At 33.7% G+C, this 21549-nt stretch overlaps 1 protein-coding gene across 6 annotated transcripts in view; it reads right to left on the minus strand.

The window, feature by feature from the left end:
- Window positions 1–21549, minus strand: part of MDGA2 (MAM domain containing glycosylphosphatidylinositol anchor 2) — an 824968-nt gene that overhangs the window by 393989 nt on the left and 409430 nt on the right. For 5 of the 6 annotated variants that reach the window (XM_021074087.1, XM_021074085.1, XM_021074091.1 and 2 more), the window contains exon 3: window positions 1515–1689. Coding sequence is in view for 2 of the 6 variants with exons in the window: in XM_021074074.1 (XP_020929733.1) it covers window positions 1515–1689 (175 nt within the window). In the remaining 4 variants the exon portion in view is untranslated. The remainder of the gene's footprint in view (window positions 1–1514; window positions 1690–21549) is intronic. The other variant, XM_021074094.1, reaches the window with a different exon arrangement.

A 21549-nucleotide genomic window follows, 5' to 3' on the forward strand; every position in this document is an offset into this window, starting at 1 on the left:
ATTTTAGGTTAGATGTTGCCTCCAAACTAGTTCACAACAGCTCTTATTGAAAAAAAAAAGTTACCAATAAAACAAAACATACTCATTTAATCTTCAGAACTTTTTAAATTTTATAATTGTGTCTATGGTGCTGAAGCTACACATTTTAAAACTTCATGACAAAAGTTAAAACAAAAAAATCATAGGTGCATACTTTAAAAAGTTAATAGAAGCATTTAATCCATTTAAATTAAGTTTAGTGTCATTTAAATAATATATAAACAAAAAGACTAAAAATAGTATTTCTTAAGTATATGTTACTTAAAATATTTAATTTGGGGAGGTTGCCCAGAGGCTATACTGTTGGGAATCGTACGGGTGGGTAAGGCCAACCTGGAGACCCATAAGGACAGGGTGAGAGAAGCACATGGGACACAGGTGTTCGAGTTATGTCAGGGGATGCCTAAGGAACCGGAAATATTAGAGAGAATGCCAACATGAGCTCCTCTCTCATCCTTACTAGCAGTAGTGCAAACACCTGATGTTGAATCACAAATCTCAATCACCCAAATAATAAAATGAGATGCAACATAGGATCTAAATAAATAGATCGCATATAATTCCAATCACTTTCCTAACTATGCAACACTTGCTCTGAAAAAGAAAAAAGGAAAGAATGAAAGATGAGTAGAAATACAGGTAGAAAAACACTTGTTACTTATGTCTGAATCATTAAAATATAAATAAATAAAATTAAATGCTTTTATTTCCACAGTAGAGAGTTAAATAAACTGAGAGTTCCTGTAAAATGACAATGGAGTGATGATTCCTGTGTAAAAGACCAAACTGAATGTAGACCCCTAATTTGTCTTGGTAGGAAAGAAAGTAAGGAGACTAGGAAGACTTTAAATATATTTGCTAATGGCAAAAAGTAGAAAAATGAGACCAACAACAAAAATAAATCAACAAACACTTTCCAGGTGGCATAGCATTGCCCTAGGTACTGATTTCTTTCAACAGAACTGGATCAAAAAGAGACTCTACACAGAGATTTTGGCCTTTCACAAGCAAATTCAAATAGCTTTTCTCACATGATATGTACTTTAAAAAGCAAGAATAGCTGAAAATAAACATAGGCAAAGTTAACAAAACTAGTAACAATATATACAGCATGGTCCTTTCTTTAAATATAAATATTCATTTATATGTGTGTGCGTGTATGTGTATATATATAAAGATATAAAGTCTATACATTCAATACTAACAGTTATTGGTAGGATTTTCAATGATACTTATTGTCTTATTAAATTGGTACTTAAATGTTCTAGAATAAGTATCTACCATTACAAACTTTTTCTAATGGAAATTCTTCAGGAAATATGTTAAATGAGCTATCATTCTCTTACATATTTTTCATTCTCAAAAAAATAGAACCCCATTTTTTGGAATAAACTGTAATTTTTCTCAATAGATGTAACAATTAAAAATAGGTCGGTCTCAGTAGACTTAATTATAGTTTTTGGAAATTTACTTACAGTACACATCCACTCTGATTGACTTTATCGCTGGGGACCCCAAGCCATTCTCTGCTTTACAGTAATATCGGCCTCCTTGGTGTCGTTGAATATTTGTAATCCTCAAAGTCTCGTTGAATACACTTGAGTCTTGGAATCTGTCAGAGGCACTTCCTGCTGTTTTGGTCCACCTGATCTGAGCAAGTATCAACAAAGATTGTTACTTTAGGTTGGTTTTCTCACTGAAAAATTAAACAGCAATTACTCATTGAAGAGTTTGCTTTCAGAACTGCTCCAAAAATTAAGTTTATACACACAATTGAATTATCCAGTTGTAAATGTAATGTCATCACTGCATAGTGTGTATAATTCTACTTCAATTGCATCAAGTTCATCAGTTTAATCAGTGTGAAGGGCAATATAAATATACTACAAAGGGAGTTAAATATAAGTAATATATTAGAAATATGGATTTGTTTCTCTTTTTTTTTAAGCATTTAAAATTTTCTTTCATATTTTGCAAACCCTATAGGCACGTTTTATTTATTTAGAGCAGGCAAAACAGGCAGACTCTCAATTTCTTTTTGGACATGCTTTCAGTATTTTACCATTTTGGCTTATTGAGATTAGGTATAATTTTATACACCTAGGTCTTAAAAGTATTTTTTGATTTTTTTATGACTTTGTTTTAAAAAGCCAACAAATGACTTATCTGTTTTGATAATTAGAATTCACTCTACATCAATAATTATTTTCAAAAAATGTATAAACTTTTCCAAAGAGAACACTTGTATTAAACTGCCAAAGCACTTTGAATATCTAACACATTCCATTATAAACAATACCATTCTTTCAAACACAGCTGTGTACAACAGACTTAGTTTTTACTAGACATAAAGACTGACACTCAAATTCTGTGTATTTTAGCTTATAAAACCTGAACAAAAGCCACATGATGGTACTGTAAAGTGATTCAAAATAGGAAGTTCTACAATTAGGTTTTATTTCTCTCCTTGTCCATACTGAATAATATGTTTTTGTTTGTCTTTTATATTTTTAGATTAAAAACTATTCATAGAAATTCTCTGGTCAAACACGAATAAATATAGAAAAATGCAATTAAAGACTGGTCATCAAAATTGAAATTCTTTAACACTGCCATTATTTATTCTATTTTCATACAATGTTAATTCAATTTTATGATCTAATGACATTAAATATCTTTAAAAAGTTTTCCAAATCATTATAATATCAGTATAAATAATGTTTGCCCTTAATAATGAGTGAAAATGTTAGATTTTAATAAATATTGATTCATTAATTAAAACAAATAGCAAATATTTATTTAACACTTTGTGCAGAAAGTTGTGCAAAAATCATCCCAAGAATAAATGGGAAAGGGTGGGGGAAAAAACTGTAATTGCAATGTATACATCTAAGGATAACCTGACCCCCTTGCTGTACAGTGGGAAAATAAAATTAAAAAAAAAAAAGAATAAATGGGATGATTCTGGATTTCAAACAGTTTATAGCTGATTATTTATATACTCATAAAAAAACATAGTGTAACAAGAGCACTGGTTTCATAAGTGCTACTTCCATACAGAAATGTAGGGTTCTGTTTTAATTTAAATTTCAAAATCTATCAGTAACCAAATAAAGAAGATTTAAATAAGTAAGCAAAAAAAAATCAAATTACATATTTTGTTCTTGTGCAGAGATAGGCTAATTCTCTCTAAAATAGCAAATATTTCTGAGATATAACCCAAGATATAAATAAAATACAATTCCAATTAAAACACCAAACTTTCTTTGGCCATCGCAATATAGTACTAAAACTGATTTTTGAAAATAAGCATTTATATTTAAAAATAAAATTAGGAGTTTGGGATTAATATACATATACACTATTATATATAAAATAGTTATATATTTTATATAGAATATAAAACAAGAACCTACTATAAGGACCTACTGTATAGTACAAAGGACCTACTATACAGCACAAAGAATTGTACTCAATATTTTGTAATAACCTATAAGGGATATATATACACACATATATATTCAAGCACATATATATAGAGAGAGAACTGAATCACTGCTGAACACCTGAAACTAACACAACATTGTAAATCAGTTATATTTCAAAAAAATATTTCAGAACATTAAGAGTAAACAGGATAAAAAGATTTATGTAAGTAATCTAGCAATTTTGGATGTTAAAAATATTATATTAAGACAATAATTTAGTTCTAGAATATTATTACAGTGCTGAGAATTGTCTAGGAATGGGGCGAAGAGAGCAAGAGTGTGTGTGTGTGTGTGTGTGTGTGTGTGAGAGAGAGAAAGACAGAAAGCGAGAGAGAGACAGGGAAATAAGAGAGTGAGAGAAAAAATTATGATTTAGACTAGCAATTACCAAACTATTTGGTCTTGGAACACCTTTATACTTTACAAATATTATCAAAGACCCACAATAGCTTTTTTTAAAATTATATCTATTCATAATCATTGTATTAGAAATTGAAACTGAGACAATGTTAAATTATGTACTATTGACTCATTTTAAATCATATTAATAAACTGATGGCATAATAACAGGAGGAACATTTTAAATCAGAAAACTCTACTCTTCAAAACAAAAAATAATTTAGTAAAATTAATTGTTTTATATTTTTGCAAATCTCTTTGGTATCTGCTCTAGAGCAAAAGAGCTGGCTGGATGATGACATTAGCTTCTACATGCAATCTGTGGCAATGTTTGAAATATTTGAAGAAAAGCCTCATGCTGATATCTGGTTATAAATGGAAAAGTATTTCAAGAGCCTTTTCAAATAATTGTGGATAGTCTTCTTTGATACTACACTAAAACTCTGCAAGTGTCAGTCTCCTAATATTTGCTTGCAAAGTAGAACTGAAAACCATATCAATGCCCTTTTGGCATTCTATTAAACTAAAATCCATTGGTCTATCTTGCATTTTTAATGGGTCTTTTACTCATACACAATTTTGTAACACTAAACATTAGTCACTAGGAAAACATAAAATCACTGAGTTATAAAGATCTTTCAGATGTTGAGATTATTTTATTACATGATGAAAGTCACATATATTAATCCCATCATCAATCTTTAGAGAAGACCCTTTAAGTGTTGGAAAACTGTCATGCTTATGCTGGCAGATCTTCTAAAATTCTATTTTTTCTCTTAAAAATATGACATTTATCATTAGTAACAAAGATAAGGCATTTTATTTCAGGTGGGAGGTTTGCTTTAGTCATTTTTGAGAAAATATCTGCCAAATACCCAAGTCTGAATAACTATTATTGGTATAATACTCATTCTTTTAAGTAAAAACATTATTCTATGAAAAAAAGTAGCTGATTCACCACAAAACTCAACCATGCAATCCTTTACCTTGAGACAACCACTGCACTTTAGTAAGCAGCAGAAATGATTTATAGGAATTCTCCATTTTTATTTCACATAGAATATTAAAGATATCCAAGTTTCGAGATGTTAAAAGTTGGAGTTCCTGATGTAGCTCAGCGGTTTACAAACCAAACTACTATCCATGAGGATGGAGTTTGAGCCCTGGCCTCACTCAGTGGGTTAAGTATCTGATGGTGCCATGAGCTGTGCTTTAAGTCACAGATATGGCTCAGATCTGGCATTGCTGTGGCTGTGACGTAGGCCAGCTGTTACAGCTCCAATTTGACCCCTAGCCTGGGAACTTCCATATGCCACAGGTGCAGCACTCAAAAAAAAAAGTTAAAAATTAATACTGATTTTTACTGATGAAAAAAGAACCCCCAGACATACTCTAATAAAAGTTGAGACCTCAAAGTCTACAAAGTAAACTGTAAAGGGTTCTAGGAAGAAGGAACAAAATGTTAAAATATGTCAGAGCCTGTTCACTCCCTAATGTTAATTTTTTCCTTCCTCCACAGTAATTGAACTCCACATTATTCATCAGGCACAAGGCTGCCCCAGACAAAGGTACTTCCCTGCTGGCCATTCAGCTATGTTTTTGCCAGTGTATTCTGAGCTGGAATGTCTTTATAGGGAAACTGTACTCCACATTTTGCTCATTTCAGCACATTTCCACTGGCTCCCATCTTGGACCATGAGCTGTTAGGAAATGAAAGTCAAACACAGAGGAGCAATAAAACAGAAGAATCTAAATCTCTGACATCATAGAGGCACTACTAACTTGCAGTATTCATAGCTCTGGGCTTCTACCTGAGAAAGAAATAAAATTCTATCTAATGTCATACTTGGTGGCATTTCTATGACTAACAGCCAAATTTAATTTTAGTTGATAAGCCTAGGTTGATACAGGAGGTCAGCTTAAGATTCTCATCTCCAACACTGAAAGTTCAAAAACAGCGGAACAGCATTTGTGTTTATTGTAAAAGATGGGAGGAGGGGCTATATTCCAGGATCCAACAGCCAAGGTCTTTGTGTGAAAGAAAAATACACAGCGATTTATAAACATTTAGTAACCTGAGGGTTCAAATAACCCCACCTAACATACTTGAAATAATATTCCAACAACCCAACAAATAAACTGGCTCTGAGGCCTTGCATTTGGAGGTTCTATAGAAAAGCATATGGTGGTAAGCAATTAGTATTAAAATATGTGCATTTAAGGGTTAACTATGGTTGGCCTGCTTAATACACAATTTATACAATTTAAGTACTAAATAAGGTTTATTAAAGCCAAAAGGACATAGAGCACAGGGATTTCAATATTATAGAAAATCCTAGGAATTTGGAGTGGGTGCAGGGCACAAACTCTTAGTGGCTCATGGGACAAAAGGGAAGAAGAAAAGTAAGTTATCTGCAGTCTTCAACTGACGGAGCGCTGGAAGAGGAAAACATGTCTCTGTGTCAGAAACAGTAGATATTTTATTAACAAATAACAATAGAATCATAAAAGTCTGCTTAAAATAATAGAAGAATGCTCAATTCCAATAATGGAAAAAATGAAATAATGGGGAAAAGTAGAAAGGATAGAAAACTGATAACATGAGAAAAATAGAGGAAAGGAAAAAGAGAAATGCATGATTTTAAATAAATAATTACCATGGAATAAGAGAGAAAGCTGTATCAGTTATAGACTAAATATTAATAGACTGAATTTGCCTATTATAAGAGTCTATTAGATTGGATTTATAAAAAATTAGTTTCACGGTGCTGTGGCTGTGGTGTAGCTGGGCAGCTGCAGCTCCAGTTCAGTTCATATGGTAACTTCCATATGCTGCGGGAACAGACCTTAAAGGCAAAAAATAAATAAATATAATAAATAAATATTTTAAAAGTTGATATTACCAAATTTACATATATATACATATACAATTACATATAAGCATTTATGCTTTATTTATATATAATTTGTATATTATATAGACATAACTGAATTTAAAAATAAGATGTTTAAATTCTGTTTATCAAATATATATTCTTTAATATATGTTACATATACATAATATAATATGTGTATTAAACAAGGTGACAATAAAAGATTGTAAGCCAAAGAAAGCATGGACAATGTGATAACAGATATATGTAAATGATCAGAAGGGAATATATAATAAGATTAAATTAATGAGAAGAAATTTGTAACTTACAATACCAATAGGGAAAGAAGGTCATCATTTTATGTTTAAAGTTATAACTGATAGCAAAAATATAGTTATTAATTGGTATGTAGCTAAAATTATAAAACAAACAAAAGTAGAAGCTAAAGAATTTGAGAAACATGCAGGTGCAGTGGGAATTTCCAATACATCTCTGAGAATTATGACTAGTAAATGTAAAGAATATATGACTAGTAAAATATAAAAAATCCTCCATCCATAAAATAATGGATTTTTTTTCTTGTGTTTATTTAAACAGTTACAAAAATTTACAAACATTTAAAAAATTGATCATGTGGTTAGAAGCAAACAAGAACCCTTAAACCTACACTTAATTAAAAAGCAGAGACAGTACAGGCCATGTTCAATGGACTGAATACAGTTAAAAATAAATAATCGACATACGACAAAGATATAAGACAAAGTATGAGAATGCTAGGGGTTTGCACTGTGGTTCAGTGGGTTAAGAATCCAACTAATGTGGCTCAGGTCACTGAGGAGGTGTAGATTTGATCCTTGGCCCAGTGCAGTGGGTTAAAGGATCCAGCGTTGGTGCAGCTATGGTGTAGGTCAGAGCTGTGACTCGGTTTCAGTCCCTGCTGTGGGTGCAGTCATATATTTTTTTTTAATTTTCCATTAAAAGGAAAATTACTAAATATCTAAAAGTCAATGACTAGCAAACCATTTCGAATCTAATCTATGCACACAGTGAAAGGAGTACAAAGAGGAAAATATAAACCTTAAGTACCTTCTATATTAAGGAATGAATAAATAAATAAATAAGCACTCATCTAAGTCATTTTATTTTAATGTAGGCTGCTGGGTTTTACCCTGAATTGCTATTTGTTAAGCAACACAAGTAGAACCAATTCATCTTTATTTTTAATTTCTTCTCCTGGAGACCCTTATGGGCTAGCTGTCCCAGGTATGCAGAATGTCACTGGGGGAACAAAAAAATACACAAGTACCACAGGAAGATTTTATGGGTAATTCAACTTTGGGTCCCAGCAATTAATGCGGTAGAGGATCAATTAAATAAAAATATAGGACGAGTGAAACTTGAGGGGTTGGTGGATTTAATGGTGAGGATTAGATTCAGCTATAAGACAGACCACTTAATAATTATTTATGTGAGATAAAAGATATATTCCATAATGTAGTTATGTGTGTATATAAAATCTGGAATAAGAATAAGGCAGACCAGTGCGCACTCAAGGGCTCTGCTCAGGGACTCAGGCTCTTTGGAGGTACCTGCTGTACTCTGTGCTGTTTGAGCTCAAAGTCTAAAATTGAGGCTACAGATCTAGATTTCACATTCCATTCCTAGCAGAAGGAAATAGGAAAGGACAAAACAGTGGGCAATAACTGTCTTCTACAAAAGGTTCTAAGATGATGCTCAGGACACTGGTTCACCTCATGGAGTCTAGCCCCACCCCTAGCTGCAGGAAAGGCTGGGAAATGTATTGTTTATCATGCATAGCATCTCCCTCCCAGCCTCCTAGTAAAATTTGACTCAGTAGCTCTGGGAAAAGAAAAAAGGGGCTATTTGGGACACCACTAGTCCCACAGTGGGAATAAAATGTATCTAATATTCAGACGTGCTGCACTATTAAACACGATTGTGCTTAAATCCTGTCACAACAATATTAAACAATAATTCCCATAAAAATAACCTGAAAAGAAAAAGAAAGAAGAGACACTTTTTAAAATTGTAACTCTCTCTGCAATCTAAAGAAAGAACTGGGAGACACTCCTAGGTTGCAGATCGTAACACTTAAGAGTTACACAACTCCCATCAGAGAATTTTCTACTTTGCTTTTTGCAAATACTGCTATTTCTGAAACATCATTGCTTTTACATAACCTTAAATATAATCAATGTTGACTGACTTAAGAAAATGTTGAAAACCTAAAGTGCAGACTAGAGATAGACCTGGCTGAATCCAAAAGAGTATATTGCCTAGATGCTACAAACTCAATAAGGACTTAGCCCTTGACAATGCTCAGAATTGTAGGTCCCATCCTTTAAGTAATGTCTAGTGAATGGAGATGTGTGAATTGAAGATATTTTCTATCAGTTGGCAAGAAGTTAGACTTTATATACTCATGTCAATCTGCAGAGACAAATCTGATCTTTGTTCCAGCATTGTCTGTTTGTCTGAAGTCCCTCATCAGTCAAAGAAAATCAGAGAAAAAGATAAACACTACCTGATCTGCTAGAATTACTGGGATGATTTGCACCAGAGCCTTTGGGAGCTAAACAAAGCTAGTTACAGAATGACAGCCTGCAAAAGTATAAAGGTATGATTATGAGTAAATACAGTTTTGAAAATAAAGGTTTTCCTCTTACCCTGCACTAATATCAGGGAAAAATCACAGAGAAAATATGTTCTATTTGAAGTTTTTAATAAATAGAATTTAGGGTGGCACAGGACTCTAGATCACACAGGTTTAATTTTTTAATAAACTGTGTTAGTCTACCATAAATATAGCAGAATGTCACACTTGCTTCTAAATATAGTATTATAAGAAAACTGCCTGACAAAATAAGGAAATTTTAACCTGAAAACTTCTACACTCTATGCATATAACATGATATTTTTCTAATATGCCCAAAATATTAGAGATCACCACCACTACTAATGTTACTAATACGCTTACTACTACTACTACTATAAATTAGAGCTTTAAAAGATTTCTACAAGTTAAAGTAACTATCACTTTAAAAGATTTCTACAAGTTACAGTTACTACAGGTTTAAAAGAGTTCTGCAAGTTAGAGTTACTATCTGATATATGTCCACAGTGTGATAAGGAAGAATTTGTGAGTACATGTAGCTCAAGTAAGAAGCTCAGGGAAACAATAAAGAAAAGAGGGTGGAACATCAGCCAGGGGCTTCTCACCAGGCAGAGAACAGAATGGTGAAGGAGAGAGAAGCATCAGGGTAAATGCATTGGAAACAAAAGGAAAATCATGAGGTGAGGTGAGATGAAGATCTGGCTATTTCTGAACACTGAATGTATCTTAAAGCAAAGAAAACTAAAAATTTTTCTCATCCTTGTTTTGGCTGTGGCTTTTCTTTTGAACTTAAACTCTGAAGACTTTGCTCATTTCTTGTGAAAATAAACAGTGAAAAAAAACTAAATAAATTCTCTACTTATCTTTAACAATGTCAGGCTTATTATATATATATGGAGAATGACAACAGGGCCTGCTAGCATTATTTCAAGACAAAGGTGACAGAAGAAGGTACATCTCAGTGCAAATGCTTCTGAATACACAACATTAGGGGTTACAGTAGATTGCCATGTTGAAGGGTCTTCTTTCGTTGCATAACCAAGACATTAATCATAGACTCCAAACCACCAGTAACAGGATTTTACTTCTTCAAAAATTTACAAAATCCTTTTTTTTTTTTTTTTTTTTTACTTTATCAGCTGATTTTAATCTCATGATGGGCTTAAAAGGGAGGAAATTTTTTTTTCTCCCCATTTTACAGCTCCAGTTCTTCCATGACCAAGTGACTTTGTACACTGGGCTGCTTCTGAAAGTTCTCTTTTTTTCCTTCACTTATAATCTAGTCAATTCCCTCCGATCCTCCAGAAATCATTTTATTAGAAAGCCTTCCCACTCTCATAAAGCCCTATTTCATCCTGTCCTCTTTCTTGCCATAGCACCCTGCAATTCCCTCTTGGAGAGTACTCATCACATTATATAAATTAGCTATTTCTATGTTGTCACAGATAACTGGTTTTCACCTGATTCTTTCAGAGTCCCTTTGTGCTCTGTGTACATACTTCCCTAGGATATCTTCTTTCTCTTGGAAGAAGATCTTGAGGCTTGGAGCTACTCTGCTCTCAGAGGCAGTCTTTGTAATATTTGGGGGTTTCCTCTGCACCCAATGGCTTTTAGCCAATTAATGATTATAGTGGATATGAAAGCCCAGCTCCCTTGCTTCCCTTAGGACATATTCTCAAGCTTAATTTACACTCCAGAGCTCCTCTGCAGAATCAGGTTGAGGTTAATCTCCTAAAATTGCACGCTTACCTGGATGCTTCTCTTTCCTGTCTTGCTTTCTTACTCCGTTAGTAGTTTCTCTTAAAAGCTCTTCCCTAATAAATCACCTGGACTTGACTCACCTCAAATTCTATTGATACAGAATCAGAGCTAAGACATAACTGTTTCGCATTTAATATAAACTATAAGCTATTACGACAAGGACTGTTCATGATCTTGGTGTCTCCAGTTCTAAGCACTGATATAGCAGTAATTAATGAGATCATTGTTGCTTGAATGGATTCCTAGCACTATAATTCTGCTGAAAATTAAACATAAATTAGAGAATAATCCTACTCTACAAGGCACCCACAACATAATGAGTTTCAATTGAAGTGTTGTTATTTCCTCAAATGAGAGTTGAATCGACTCATTCATTTTCATTTTGAAATATACACACATGGTTTTTATGTAAATTCTACAAATTTTAACAAATTTATATTAATATATCTAAAGAGTTTTCCATTTATCTTTATCAGCATAGGATTATACTTTGAATATGGATGGTTGAAGTTAGAGGAAAATCTCAAATGATACTTCTCTAAAGTCAAATTTTAAATTGTTATTGAATTAGCAATTAGCAGTATTATATAAGACAAAAATAAAATTTGATAAATGGAAAAAAAGTAAATTTATAAAGATAAATTCATTCCAGAGGGCTGGCCAATATTGGAGAAAAACAATATAGAAACAAAAGGAGGGGGATAGGCTCTGTGAGTTATGAATGAGTTTATCAGAAAACTACCCAAGTTTTAGAATAAAGACATCTACATGAGTCAGCAGTGAAATACAGCTTATCAAAAATATCAAACACTGTGCTAAATATATTAAAATATGATTAAAAATTTGTAAAAACTGGACTTTATTTTTTATCATAACCTAAATGTTTAAGGATTAAAACATTCTATTTATGCTACAGAAAAAAATAGGAAAAGTGTAAAAGATATTCTCCAAATTTTCCACAAGATTCCTGGGCAGAGCTGTGTTTAGCTGCTTTCTCAGTGTCCATTCCTTCTTGGTCTCCTTTGGTGATTTGCATTCATCTCCCTGAACTCTGAATGGTTTGGTGCCTTAAAGCATGGTCCTCTTCCATCTACACTCACTTCTTTGGTCATCCCCTCAAGTACTTTAAATACCATTTACATGATGAAAACCCCTAATGTAGTCTTTGTAGTTCAGGCCTTTCCCCCCGAATCCCGTTCTTCTGACAGCACCATGTACCCGTCATCTCTACTGTAACATCTGAACTTGATCAAAATATGAACTCTTGATCTCTCCTCCAAACCATCTTCTGCCATCTGTCCCATTCTAGTTAATGGCACCTCCATCCTTCCAGTTATTCAAACCCAAACTTTGTAGGCACCTTCATAAACAGAGAAGACCAATAAAAACACAAAATCTTATTATTAATCTTAGTGTCAAAAACAACTGTGAGAGACCTTAAAATGTATTTTATAACTTGAGAAGTAGTAACATAGCCACTCACTAAGTTTTCATGTTTTTTCAGGGTCCCTGTGACCATATCTAGGTTTGATGACTCACAGAGGACTTACAGGACTCACAATATAGTCATACCTATGACTATGGCATATTACAGTGAAAGGACATAAAGCAATTTTTTAAAAGGGAAAGATGTATGGGGTAAGGCTTGAAGGAAAATAGGAACACGCTTCCAAGAATCCCCCCTCCAATGTTGTCACAAGGGAAGTTCTTTTTCCCCCAGCATTAAATTATGACAACACTTGTGAAATGTTCTACCAGGGAGGCTTACTAGAGATTCAGTTTTTACTGGAGGCTGGTCACATAGGCACCATCTGCCTTGAATAATATGTCCTGCATATACCAAAATTGTGTCCACAAAAGTAAAGCAAGTGTTCCATGTCAGTCACATTGTTTGCAGAAACAATTTAGGCACAAAGAGCCATTCTAATCAGAAAGATGATGGTGTGGCCCTTCCTGATATCCGAATTCCCAGATGCCAGCCAAGAAACAACCTTTCAAGTAAACCTAAGCATGGTATTCCCAGGCCTGCTGGCTTGTTCTGCATACACGTAAACCTTGTAGCCCTCTGAAGAAGCTCCTTAAAAAAGAAGGGCATGGACCATTTATCTTTTTTCCCTTTTCTTCCTCAATGCCTGAAATTCAACCATGATAGCCAGGGCTCTAGAACCCACCTTATATTGTGGGCCAACTCCAATGTAGAAGGCATGTGTTAAGGATGGGTGACATCCTAAAGGCATCATAGCATCTCGGTATTTTCAACATCTAGATTTATTTTCTAGAAAGAATTGATGCTGATCATGTTTAAGCTACTATTATTCCTGCATTCATTAATTAGCAGTCAAACACAATTTGTCATGAAAAATTAAACACAAATAAGAAAACCACTTTTAATATTTTCAGACCCTATAAATAAAAGATTTGTCTGTTTTTTTGAAATGCAAAAACATAAACACCCTTGAAACAACAAAGAAATAAACTGTATGCACTGGAAATTCTGTATTCAAAGTACCCAAAAGATCTGAGTGTCAGATAATGAAAGAAAGAATAAACCATTGGTTAAAAAATAAATAAATCATTAAACAGAGACTTTACAACTTAATTATCAATATATCATTTTTATGAAAGAGAAGGTACTGTAATGATATACAGTGTATTCCAAACACATTTTGTGTGGGGGGCAATTTGGGAATAAATACAGGAAGATAGTAAAATTTCATGATAGTGTTTCTTCCAACTTTAAAAGTTTTCACAGATTAAATTAGCACTTTTATACTTACTAATCAATATTTATTTTACCACGAATCTTAAAAATTACATTTTATTTTTTCTAAGTGTTGCTACCAAAGAGCTAGCTTTCCATATTCTTCCCTATGGGTTTCATATGGGACTTTTTCCACCATCATTCTCAATCTTGTTGAAAGCAAAGTAGTAATTTCTTTAATGATTTTTATAATACAATATAATCTAATTTAACAGTATTTCAGACACTGTAGAGTATTAGAAATGTAATAAAAAATAAATTGCTCTGCTCCACTCACTCCAAGATAGCATTCTACTAAAGCAGTATTTAAATTTATTCTTAAGATCACCAAATGAAATTTCGCCATTTGAGATACTAAGAAAAATACCAGCATACATATAGAAAACTGAGGATGTCTTTGGCCATCATGACTATGTCATCTCAGGGGCCTCCAACCTCCAAGCCTGCTCCTCTACTTGGGATAACCTATGTTAGTATCTGCTGAAAACTACAGTATTTTTTCCACAAATATAAGGAGGTACCATAGAATAAAAGTGCCAAGTGGGCCTAATATATTGACAGAAACTCTTGGCTGCCTAAATATGTAAGTTGAAATGATGTGTTTCAATCCTGCAATTTTAATGAGTGAAAAAGGAATGATGGAGAATAGGTCAGCACTGGTAACTAAAGAGAAGAGTGGCACCTTCAACAAACATACTGTCAACAATCAGGAATCATATTCTCATAAACAGAAATATTAGGAGCTGAAAAAATTATGCACAAGGAACTCTGCATGATTCATAAAGACTTTAGTAGGCCTTCAACTGAAGGTAAGTACTATTATAAAAAAGCTATAGCATCAGTATTTAAAATATAAGTGTATTGTGGAGTTCCCTTGTGGTGCAGCGGGTTAAGGACCCAGCATTGTCACTGTGGCAGCTCAGGTCGTTGCTGTGGTGTGGGTATTATCCTCGGCCCAGGAACTTCCATAAGCTGCAGGTGGAGCCAAAAATTTCAAAAACATGTAATTAGTGTATCTACATTTCAAAAAATAATTTTATGAAGTTTAAAGATAAATGTTTAATGTTTGATAGTAAATTATGTTAAAGTTCATCTGTCTGCATAAAGTTAACACCAATATCTAAACAAAAACTCATGAGTACTTAGTTTTATCCTGACACATGTGAAAATTTATTTCACAATTATTAGGATCAACTGCATATGGAAAATTAAACTATATTTCAGGTAAAATATAAAAGAAATACTTATTACGAAGTGGATATATCACAATGTATGTCAAAAACACGATGCTTTATGGTAAGTTTGTTCATCTCCTACCCCAAACTTAGTTTTCAAAACAGAAAATATGAAGAAATATATTTAATTTGTATCAGTGTATTGTCCTTAATTTTAAAGAAGACTTAGTCGTCTCACTTTTAGTTCAATTTACTAAGTCTATCTCATAGTTGCAATTACTCTTCATGTGATATATGATACAAGTTCACCTAAGGTATAGGATGTGAGGTGGGGCATTAAAGAAAAAATGGCAAATGAAGAAAATAAATGAGGAAGTGCCAGTCACATAGTATAAATAATGGGAATCTGACTCTAGAAAATGTTATATAAAACACAGGAAAACTACATTTCCTTTAAGCTTATTAAAAGATACATACAGGAAGTTCCTGTCATGGCTCAGAGCAAATGAATCTGACTAGTACCCATGAGGATGTAGGTTTGATCCTTGGCCTCACTCAGTGGGTTTAGGATCCAGCATGGCCTTGACCTGTGGTGTAGGTCACAGATACAGCTCAGATCTGGTGTTGCTGTGTCTGTAGTATAGGCTGGCAGCTGCAGCTCCATTCTAACCCTTAGCCTGGGAAACACCATATGCTGCGGGTGCAGCCCTAAAAAAAAAAAAAAAAAAAAAAAAAAAGGCATGTACAAAGTCAAACTATTAACCTAACTCACATTAGGAGTTTCTGAGAACATTTTTTTTTTTTTTTTTTTTTTTTTGCATTTTAGGGCCACACCTGATACATATGGAAGTTCCTAGGCTAAGGGTAAAATTGGAGCTATAGCTGCCAGCCTACGCCACACCAAATTCAAGCTGCATCTGAGACCTACACCACAGCTCAGGGCAATACCAGATCCTTAACCCACTGAATGAGGCCAGGGATAGAACCTGCATCCTCACAGATATTAGTCGGGCTCACAAACCACTGAGCCAAAATGGGAAATCCTAAACCTTTTTTAAATCAGGAAATAGGGACCCTACCATGGGATCTCATCAATACCCACAAACTTTGAATTCAGATATTTTAGGAAAATAAGTGACACAGATGAAACTAGTTCAGCCTATTGTCTCCTGAGCTATCGAGAGTAACCCCTAAAGTGTTTTTTTTTTTTTTGTCTTTTCTAGGGCCCTCCCACTGCATATGGAGGTTCCCAGGCTAGGGGTCTAATCAGAGCTGTAGCCGCCGGCCTACATCAGAACCAGAGCAATGTGGGATCCGAGCCGCGTCTGCGACCTACACCACAGCTCACGGCAACGCAGGGTCCTTAACCCACTGAGCAAGGCCAGGGATCGAACCTGCAACCTCATGGTTCCTAGTCAGATTTGTTAACCACTGCACCGTTACGGGAACTCCCTAAAGTGTTTTTATCTGCCTTGCTGGTTCAAATTAAAACCAGTACATACAACACTATAAAATATATAAATATCTTGTTTTCTTTCTACTAAGTTTATTTTATATATTTAGATACCAAAACAAAATTACATAGTAAATGACAGAGATATAATAACCTATGCCTCATAATTACTGGATATTGCCCCAATAATATGTATATGTATAAATACTTATACATAAGTATATATTCAATATATAAAAGTTTACATTTTATATAGGGATTATATAAATGTATATTTATACTTTATTATATATATATGCAATTATATGAAACTACGTCATAAGTAATCTAGTGTAGTAATGAAAACATACAAATCACATAAGGCTTACACACTATTTCTGAATTATCTATTAGGGTTGGATACATCTCAAACTTTAGTTTTATCATCGGTGATTGTCACATATTGTATTCCTTAAGAAAATCACAAGTACCTAAAATCTCATTAATCCAATGTACATCTACCAATGATACTTTTATGGCTGATATCAAGAAGCCCCAAGATATCAAACACATTCAAACTGTCAATACTTCCTGGCAATAGCACATGCTGAGGATACAAAGCCAAAAGGAGATAAATGTATGTTGAACTTAGATAACAGGAAATGACATACATTCTAAGATGTTACCATGACACTGCATGGAAAGAATTTTTGCCTCTCTAATAAATTTAAACATCCATCATTTAAGATAAGATACAATCTTGTTATGTCTCATTGCAAAATTAATACAGTTCATATCAAACTTCTAAAAAACAGAAAATGTTAGAGTCCACTGAAAGGAATTTTCAATAAATATGCATCTTTATTTTTCCCTCACATTTTTTGGATGACAGTACTTACTTTATTTTGTCACTTTAGTCAACTGCTGTATATTTACAGTTAACATTAATTGTCTCTAAGAAATTAGTGTTCGTATGTATAATAATTTGAACATGCAGTTATGATATCTAATTATATAATTACAGGATATATTGAAATGATCAAAATCTTCATTATCTTATTTGTTTTAAAAGAGTGCATGATATTTGTTAAGAACCAGAATCTGAAAGATAAAAATGTCAAACATCATTTACAGTACTGTCTTTCAAATTGCTTACTTTCCAAAGTTAGCTAGTTTGGAAAGAAAGTAGATTTTAGAGGAAAATGAAGATAATTGTATAAATCTTATGTATCCATACCAGGTGACAGAATAATTTTTTCATTATTACATGCTATGATATACCAAAATGCCAATTAATGAAATCTCATCATTACTTGATTCACTAGGTTAGTATATTAATTTATGAGGCACTAATAAATAAAGCTTATAAGTTCTGAATATGGAGAATTTTTTTGTTAATTCCTAGAAAGAACATTGAAAAAAAAGCTTTATGTCTTCAAAGGAGGAGTTTTATTTTTTCAGAACTAATCCTAGAAAGAATAATGTGAACAACTGATAGTAACTGAGTGTAGGCAGAAGGGGATTTTCTAAACCTTTCTATTTGCCACAGTTTTTGCTAAATGAATAGATTAATAATACCATCTAAGTTAGTCAGGATCCTTTTAAGAAGAGCAGGAATTAGAGTGCAGACAATTTCTTTTGGAGACGCAAGCCCAGGGAAATGAAGAGGGAAACAAGTAGGAAGTGTGGCTGAGGCAAGGAGTGATGTAGGGTAAGCACAAAGGATATGTTGCTCCTGATGTGCTTGTTTCTGCATGTAGGATTATCAGGAGGATTTGCAAAACAGAACTGCAACGGTAGTTCTCTGAGAGATGAAATGAAAAAGAAATTTATCAGTTATATCTCCCCCTCGCCTGCTTCCTATTTTTCTGGATTCATGCCAAGAAGAGGTAACTCTCCCACCTGGACTACTCAAGATGCTATGTCTGAACACCCAGAAATGGCCCTGGGAATAGAGAACTTGACCAATGCCAAAGCCTGAGTTCAAGGGTTAAGAAAAAAAGAGAGTGGAGAATCAATGTCAGAGAAAATGGGATTATAGGAATTTATGAGATAAGTGTTCCAAAAAACAAAGCTGAAGGATACAATCAACTTTAGTAGGAAATGTTTAGGAGCAGTTAAAGCTTAAGAAAAGTTATCAATGGATAAAATTGATGGAAGTAGAGTCACATACTATTTCTGTCGAATGAAGAAATGCTAAGTGGTCAGGCTGTTCTTTCTCACAGGTTTATAAAAACACAATGAATACTAATTTGGGTACTGATGTCTTCCCAAATGCCTCCCCAGATGCTGGATAAGGGCTGATGATACAATGATTGCTGGCAACTTAAAGGACACTATCAACAATGGTTAATTGAAAGAACAGCCTATTAAATGCCTTTACGGAAAGGATAAAAGTTATAGCGAATTTTTCCAAATGAGCAAAGTGCTAAAACTCCCAATAATCAACTTATTTGAAATATTTAAAACAAGTTAATAGGCAATATCAGCTTTAAGAAAGAAAGAAAAAAAAAAACTAACATTTCAAGAATTTTTTCACTTTTTCCTGAGCCAGACCACAAAATGTAGAGTCTCCATGAAAATGCACACTTTAACTTTGCTTGCAAAATAAGCCAAGTTGTTAGGAAAAACTTATGAGGTACCAATTTAATATTTCTCTCTGACCTAGTTCTTAGAAATTTGTTATCGAGTTATTAATATAACTTACTAGCACAAACACCTGAATATGCTTACAATATTCAGGTTCCTATAAAAATAGCTATTGCCTCCCCTAGAGTAAGGCAAGTTGTCCCTTTCCCACAACCTAAATCTAATTTAGACAGACTTATTATTAATTCAGAATGCCAGAGAATCTGGTACATAAAAAGGAGAGCTTTGCCAAAAAAAAAAAAAAAAAAAGTTACTTATTTCTGGAGCCTGATCCAAGAAAGTAAGGTCTTGATATCTAAAACACCATAGTTCCTTGTTAAAAATTAAAATCAAATTAAGCAAACTGAATAAGTCTAATTTCTGACATAATCAACTGACTTACAACACTTAAAACCTACATTTCACACCAACATCTCCCAGACCTTACCTCTAATGCAAGCTTCCCCTTACACTTTGAAACGCACATGAGACAGTGTAGTCAAAATGACTCTGAATGATGAGTAGGGTTTGTAAACATGATTTCATAGGTAAAAATGATGTTCTTCCTTGGTCCTTAAAATCTGGGACACAATGGAAAGAATCAAGATAATCTTTCTGGAATGAATCATAGATTACCACTTTGTAACACAAAAATGTTAGGAATCAAGGATTTATTATGCAAGTATTTCTATTGATAAAGGATGTAGATATCCCTGAAGTTTACTGATAGAAAATTAGTAAATCAAAACTCCTTACATGTGTATATGGCACCCACCATTCACCCAGTTTTAGACCAAAATTCTTGAATCATCCCTGACTACTTTCCTTTTCCCACCTTCATATAAATATGCATCGACAAAAGCGTCACTCAAAATATATTGGACTTACTCTCTTCCACCACCTCCAAACATTAACACCCTTTACCTGTGTCACCATCATTTCTCCCTGAACAGAGGCCCAGCTTCCATTCTCAAAAGTAATCTATCCCTAAGTTGCAGCCCAAGCGATCCTGTTAAAACACAAGAAACCCTGTATCACCTTCAGCTTAAACTTCCTTTGACTTCTCCCTGCATATAGGATGGAACCCAAATGCTTACATCAGGCCTTCTATTCTTCTTTATTTCTTATCAATCACCCCTCAGTCATTGGCCTCCTGTCAAACTGACCTCCTTCTCAAACAAACCAATATCCCTCCTGCTTCAGGGCCACTGACTTTGCAGTTATCCTTTCTCTTCATTCAAGGTTCTGCTTAAATGTTCACCTCATCATTGTAGCCTTCTGTGATCATCCTATCTAAAGCAGTGGTTTCTGTTATTCCCCATCACCTTATCTAGTTTAGTTTAGTTTTCTTCAGGACACAACACCAGAAATCAGAATGTCTGCTTATTTGTTTTTTAGCTATTTACCTCCCCCTGAAAAACAGAAGCTCCACAGGGGCTGGGATTTGGTAGATCTGTACCCCAGCACCAAAAGAGAGTCTCTCACTTTGTGGGTGTTTCATGCTCACCTCCTTACATATGGCAGCCAGCAGCCTTTACAATTCCCTGGGTAATCATCAGAAAGTATAAAGGATCTCATTAACACCCTGTGTAGTTCTGAGGGAAATCTGAACTCTATTTCAGAGACTCAATTTCTTACATGCTCACAAAAAAGCAGGTTACCCATTCAGCAATAATAAAAACATCAACGTTATTAATTAAAATGTTTGTGCTTTAAGTTACCCTGTAGACCTTTCCAAATAAATGTGAAAACATCATGTTCCCAGAAGGGTATTTTATTCACAGCAGTTTTATGAAAAGGACTTTAAAGCTCAGCAGTTTTAGGAAGAAAAAAGTGAAAGCTCAGTAACAAAAAGGAAAAGTTATATTCTAGTAACTTCTCCACAATTAGTGATAACAAAAACAAACTAAAACTTAACAAAATCAAAAAAATTGACTTTTTTTTTTTAGTAAAATGTGACTAATCTAGAGGACTTCAGATAATACAGAAGAATTTAGAGAAATGTTTTTATTTAAAGTAACGGAAAGTGAAAATGAGCTAAGAGGGAGAAAATTCAAAATAGGGAAGAATTTCTAAATTGTTTGATGTAGCTAATCTGTGATCAGCTCTGCAACTGCTTTTCTTCACCAAAGATTCCATTATCAGCATTTATATAGCAGGGTTGCATTTTTCTTGGTATTCTATCAAATTATTACCTTCCACAAATCTGAGTGCTATCAACTATTGCTATCACTCAACATTTTACTGAAGGCCTAATATGAACTTCATACTCACCTGGGAAAACAGCATATTCTATGTGATCCTAAAGACCACAATCTATAATAAACTCAAATTTATAAGAATATTATTCTAAGTGCT

This window comes from Sus scrofa, chromosome 1 (genome assembly GCF_000003025.6).
Source record: "Sus scrofa isolate TJ Tabasco breed Duroc chromosome 1, Sscrofa11.1, whole genome shotgun sequence".
NCBI classification, from domain to species: domain Eukaryota; kingdom Metazoa; phylum Chordata; class Mammalia; order Artiodactyla; family Suidae; genus Sus; species Sus scrofa.